General features: G+C 30.8%; 1 protein-coding gene across 1 annotated transcript; it reads left to right on the top strand.

Moving 5' to 3' along the window:
* The first annotated feature begins 5,036 nt into the window (after window positions 1–5,036).
* LOC142620371 (myrcene synthase, chloroplastic-like) lies at window positions 5,037–5,575 on the top strand. The gene is made up of 2 exons (XM_075793747.1): window positions 5,037–5,133; window positions 5,316–5,575. The coding sequence occupies exons 1-2, from the start codon at window positions 5,037–5,039 to the stop codon at window positions 5,573–5,575; spliced, it is 357 nt and encodes a 118-aa protein (XP_075649862.1).
* The last annotated feature ends 1,346 nt before the right edge of the window (window positions 5,576–6,921 follow it).

Below are 6,921 nucleotides of genomic sequence, written 5' to 3'. Positions count from 1 at the left end.
CCTTCTAGAGTGATCGTTGTCAATTAAAAGGGTTTTCTGTCACAATTTTCCTATTGTTCTTGAACATGAGAGGTTTACACATTTATTTATTATGCATGTAACTTTGAAGATGTCAATTTTTTTTTTTGATATGTTTGAAGATGTCAACTTGTTTGCTCATTTAAAGGTTATATATGGACATGATAGGTTTGATGTATAATGAGTAAAATGTGTAAATGTTCAACAATGAATTTACCAATTTCTAAGAGAGAGAGTTTATTCAATTAATTTCATATTTGAGTGGGACTCAAGACAAAATTGATTGTTGATATTTTTCAAAGTTTTTTTCATATATATAATATTTAGAAAGAGTTCTGGCTCAAAAATTATTTTGGAGTCCAATAAATTTAAGGCTTACATAAGCTAGAGACGTGACATTGATATGTGTTGAAATGACAAATATATAAAATGTAAGTAAATGGGCCTCATGTATAATTCTACAATCTTCAAGGGTCAATTGCATTGTGTTGATGGACATTATTGCAATCTGTAGAAGTCCAAAATATTTTATTGATATGATCGAGAAATTTAAATAATATTTGAAGAGTTTCAAGTCAACTCAATAGCCTTTCAAAGTTATTTATTGATACTACAACTTAAGATTAAAATTTGTAAGGATGCCACATAGATTCTCTCTCTACAACTTATCAAGGTCTTTGTAAATAGTTAAAAAAAGGTTTTTGTCAGTATGGGACTCATGGGTGGCACAAGCCATAGCCCAAGGGGTTCAAATGAACCCCTTAACTTGGCCAATATATAATATAATATAATATAAAATTTTTATTTGTTTTGACCCTCTAAAATTAAAATTTGAAAACTTTGATCCTATTTTTTTTTTCCTAAGCACAATTAAAATAACCTTAAATATAATCCTTTTAACCCATATCTTGGCATTTTTCAAAAAAAAAAAAAAAAAAGGCAAATAACAAGCCAATTTAATCTAAAACCTTGAAAATAACAATTAGTTGTTGAATCTGAAGTGCATTATTTGTTTTTTTTTTAAAAGATAATTTGTTATTTATTGAGTGAGGACCGGGCGTGTGGGATAGGCCAGGAGTGATTGAGTGAAGACAAAAGCAAATGTTAACACAACAAAAAATTTATTAGTATCTATTTGGGAATAATTTATCTAACTTTTTGCTAAAAGTGTAAAATAAGTAAAAACTCACACGAGACCCGCAAATTGTAGGAAAAAAGATGAAGTATTAAGTTGGCTTTTAATCAAGACCTAAACACACTTAATACAATTACAAAGAACAATAGTTGTCAAAGTTGAGTTGAATTGTTAAATACAATAATTGTAAAGAGTTAAAACAAACTAATAGAAAAAAGAATTTTGAGCAATAATAATTAAAGTTCACTTAGTGGTAATAATCAATATGCTTATTGTATTTGAAAACAATGGATGATTTCCAAGATTTCATCTTAGCAATAATAATTAGTATGTTCATTGTATTATGAAACTATATGTCAAATGAACTAATAGTTTATATTTTATTTTCTTGCTAATACTCTGGACAAATTTGTAATAAAGAAACATTGTAGACTACAAGATTCATTCATTTTTCATCAAAGAGTCATCTTCTTATTGACCCCCCTAGAAAAAAATCCTAGAGCCATCACTGATGGGACTATCGTATTTTCTTTGGTTAGGTGGGCCAACCTTGATTGCATTATTGGTGGAGAGTTATAATCAATGTTTCTCCTTTGTTTGGTCCACTTGTATGGCTATCCAAATTTATTTGTGATTTTGTTTTATTCTTTTGTATCTTTATCATTTGTGAGAGCTTAATTATTTTTGTTGCTTTATTAGATATCTAGATTTTAAAAATAAATTGTGTAAAAGTTGTATATAAGTTAAATAGATTGAATAAACAAATTGAATTTTGCATACTTCTAACCCCAGGCTACTACTACAAGGGTTAGGCCCTTTTGTATTGGTACTCTGGTTATGTAATGTATTAAAAGTCTGTTTAAAAAACTCTCTATATTACTTTTGAATTTGTGTGTTCTAATAAATATTATTGTTTCCTCCAAAAAAAAAAAATAGCGTACTTCTAAGCGCTTTGTAGCTCAATTGATAGAAAATTTTCAGTATTTTTAATGAAAATGTTTAAAATTTAAATCCCCTTATTGTATTATAAAAAAAAAAAAAAATTTAGCATAATGAATCATGGAATAAAGTTTTTATAGAGGGACTATACTTTTGATTTAAAAATAAAAGGGACTATATTTAATTTAATTTATTTGCATGTGTCTCGTTAATCATTACCCTTTGCTCATTAAAGGCACTAAAAGGTCAAATAATGGCTTCCTTTTTTTCCATAAAAATATCAAAACATGGTTGTCTTACAGGTAAGTTCTATTGTCAATGTCAATGGCTCACTAATTAGATTTAGACTCATCTATGATCTACCATTGCTATTTTAATAGCTCCAATTCTATCACCTTTAAAATGTAAGTAGTCAAGTACTAATACAACTTCACTTCTTCTTAAAATAAAAATAAAATAAAACTACCATGAATAAGACATGTAAACCCAAAAAAGAAAAAAAAATATTCATGCGTGTGAGTAGCTAGTGTGTGTGTATTTATATTTATATATATTTAGTTAATATATAATTATTTAGTTATTTAATTCATAACTATAAATTTATGCCCATGTTTGTGTTTTTATAATAATGAAATGAGATGATACTGTTTTTTTTTTCGGAAAAAAATGTTATAGTCACTCATGAGTCATGAGTCATGACTAATGTTTAATTACTACCTTGCATGCCAACAACGTGGCACCACAAGGAACACACACAATGAATGGAAAAAATACCATCAAGTCATAAGATTCTTTAACTCATTTCTACATACGAGTACTATTCACCTCTTACACTTTTTATGCGTATAGCATCACTTATTTTCTTTCAAGAATGCTAAAATATACTTATACTTTAAAAATTGAAAAAAAAGCGAGATTTTAAAAAATTGTACATAAAAACTAAATGAAAAAGCTGATGACAAAGTTGTACATAAAAACTAAATGAAAATTTTTATTATGCCCTTCCTACATTCTAATCTACACTCTATTTGTGTTTCAACCCATGATTGATGCATAAGTTAACGTACCATGCTCAAATTCATGTGATAAACATAAAAGTACTGAAATCTAGTTAGTGGTTAGCCATCAGAAACAATTACCACTCTATAATTTTTAGATTTTTTTTTGGACCTTTTTGTTTATTTAATGAGAGTTGTAAAACCTTTGAAAGAAATTGGGACAAGTGGGAGGCCTAAGGCCTTTAATTGATGGCTAGCAACAGTAACAACAACATATTTCTTACTTTTAATCTTAAACATATTTCAGTCTATTGCACTATGCAATAATAAATTAATGGCTGAGACTGGAAATTTAAGAAAAAAAAAATCTTAAACAATATATTACTATTATATATATATATATATTTTTTTTTCAATCTATAACATATGCTTCATAATATTACTTTTTATCATTGTAACAAAAGATTATTATTATTTTTTATATAGACAAAATTTGAATCCTATCTATTTCGTCTCTTTTATTGGGTGATAAGTTGAGTTAAATAAAGCACTAGCATCAGGTGTGTCAAATGCTGAATTTTTATCATTTGGCACATTAAACACCAAAAACTATGCTACATGAGTTAACATAGATCCAAACAAAATTTTGGTAAGTGAAAAAAACATGGAATTTTAGAAAAAAAATTCCATATTGAATTTCTGCCATATGTTTCTATGATATGACCTTTTAAAATGGAGATCAAATTTAGGGTCTATTTGGGATCTCTTATTTTGCTGAAACTGAAAAATTTGCTGAAAGTACTGTAGATAAAGGTAAAAGTTAGTTGAAATAGTACAGTGGGACCCATAAATAGTACCAAAAACTGCAGTGGGACCATGAATAGTAGCAAAAATAAACTAAATAGTAAAACAAGTTAGCAAAAATAATCTTTGCCAAACGGACACTTAATATGGATGAAGTGTGTTCATTCTTCTGACACACAGACCAATCTTCCCTAGGAGCAGAGCACTGTGTGTTTTGCTGTTAGAGATGGTAGCAGCATCACTCCCTCCAAGTGGGTACCACTCCTCATATGAGAGTTCAGATGGGGGGTCAAGGTTTTAGGCGAGGTTGGCTAATGGGGCCCAAGGTTTTGGTAGAGAGGGGGCCTAACTATTAAAAACATAAAATATACCTAGTAAAAAAAATTTTGGGCCAGGGGGGGCTCGGGCCCTCTACTAGCATCCCTGGTTCAAAGGAAGGAGTGATGCTCCTGGAATTCTTCAAATCACAGATATTTCATTGAGACTTGTAATTAGGACAATGTACAAAATCAAGTTATGTAATACAAATATCGTTTTACAAATTACTTTCTTTCTCATCTCTCTATTTATTCTCTCTCATTCTTTCTTTTCTCTTAGTCTTTTCAAATATTAATCCATTCAATCACAAAAACCACAATAACTCTGCCTCAATGGATAATATATATATGTAACCTACTTGCAATTTCACATGAGCACCTCCCCCATCTAAAAGCTCAGTCTCATTTAGTATAACATCCAACTAGCTAGTAGTGGCATGGCAGACAACAATACTTCAAATAATTCCATTATTGTTCGGCGATTAGCAAATAATTAACCTTCCATTTGGGACTATGATTACATCCAGTCCTTGAGAAACAAATATGTGGTATCATTTTGTTATTGTTTTCAATTGCTATATCGTTTTACTAGTGCTTCTGACTATATATTACTTGGAAACTGACTGGCCCCTAATGATAAAATTGCGATGTAGGGAGAAACTTGCATTGCACAAAGTAATGTGTTGAAGGAACATGTGAGGATGATGCTTCACAAAGTGGTCGACCCTTTAGAGCGACTCGAGCTGATAGATATCTTGCAAAGACTTGGATTATCTCATCACTTCGAGGGAGTGATAAAGAGAATATTGGAAGGTCTATACAACAATGATCAAAGTGGTGATACGTGGAGGAAGGACAATTTATATGCCACAAACTCTTAAATTTAGATTCCTAAGACAACATGGATATAACATCTCTCAAGGTAATTTAGAAACACGAAGAAAAAAAAACAAAAAAAAAACATCTGGCTATTTAAACGGAATAAATTCATCTCCAATTCACCTAAAATGGAAAGAGTACATATAGGTAAAGAGGTGTTTCTTGAATTTGACCGTGTACATACTACCATAATATAGTTAATAATTATTGCGGTGGTCATTGCAGGAGTTTTCAATGTTTTCAAGGATGAGAGAGGGAAATTCAAGGCATGCCTTTGTGAGGAAACCAAGGGTATACTATCCTTGTATGAAGCTTCATTCCTTTTGACAGAAAGTGAGAATATGTTGGAGGAATTGAGAAATTTCGCAACCAAGCACCTCCAAGAATATGTCAAGCAGAATAAAGATAAGACTCTTTTTGCTATGGTGACTTATGCCTTGGAGCTTCCACTACATTGGAGAATAATAAAGATTGAAACAAGGTAATAAGCTGTTTTAACCTTGACACTTATTTTAGATCTTCTTGGTGGATTGCTTACACTATGTTGAAATCCATTTCTACAAGGTTAAGTAAGATAGGATTCATGTCTTCTCTACATATATATATATATATATATATATATATATATATATATATATATATATATATATCAATAAACTGCCTTTTTCCAAACTTTATTATTCTCCAATGCAGTGGAAGCTCCAAGGCATAAGTCACTATAGCTCAACTCCTCCAACATATTCTCACTTTCTGTCAAAAGGAATGATGCTTCATACAACGATAGTATACCCTTGGTTTCCTCACAAAGGCATGCCTTGAATTTCCCTCTCTTATCCTTGAAAATATTGAAAACTCCTGCAATGACCAACACAGTAATTATTAACTATATTATGGTAGTATGTACCCTGTCAAATCCAAGAAATAAACTCTTTACCTAAATGTACACTTTCCATTTTAGGTGAATTGGATATGAATTTATTCCGTTTTTTGTTTTTATTTTTTTTGTTCGCGTTCCTAAAATACCTTGAGAGATGTTGTATTCATGTTGTCTTAGGAGTCTAAATTTAAGAGTTGTGGCATATAAATTCTCCTTCCTCCTCATATCACCACTTTGATCAGTATAGACCTTCCAATATTCTCTTCATCTCTCCCTCGAAGTGATGAGATAATCCAAGTCTTTGCAAGATATCTATTAGCTCGAGTTGCTCTAAAGGATCCGCCACTTTGTGAAGCATCATCCTCACATGTTCCTTCAACATATTACTTTGTCCAGTGCAAGTTTCTCCCTACATCACAATTTTATCACTAGGGGCCAGTCATTTTCCAAATAATATATAGTCAGAAGCACTAATAAAACGATATAGCAATTGAAAACAATAACAAAATGATACCACATATTTGTTTCTCAGTGACTAGATGTAATCATAGTCCCAAATGGAAGGTTGGTAATTTGCTGATCGCCGAACGATAATGGAATTTGTACGTTTTTAGACCCCTTAAACACAACCAGATTAACCTAGTTATTTAGCCAAGTGATTAATTTAGGTAAATTATACAGATATAGGTTAACACATATAAATCATATCATTGGAAAGTGCAGAAAATAAAGAACACAACAATATGATAACCCAGGAAAACCAAACCGGTAAAAAACCTAGGAAGGATTTAACCTAGCTATCCTCAAGGTAAAATTGAATTCACTATGAAAGAATCGAAATTTACACAATAACGACTTAGACCACTAACATCCTATTGCTACCTTGAGTAGGAAACTTATTACCATGACCATATGACAGCTCCGAGTCCACGGACTACTTCTTTCTTGAATTCC

Source organism: Castanea sativa, chromosome 12 (assembly GCF_040712315.1).
Source record: "Castanea sativa cultivar Marrone di Chiusa Pesio chromosome 12, ASM4071231v1".
NCBI classification, from domain to species: Eukaryota; Viridiplantae; Streptophyta; class Magnoliopsida; order Fagales; family Fagaceae; genus Castanea; species Castanea sativa.
The sequence above is the reverse complement of the archived record's forward strand: the minus strand, read 5'-3'. Positions and strand labels throughout refer to the sequence as shown.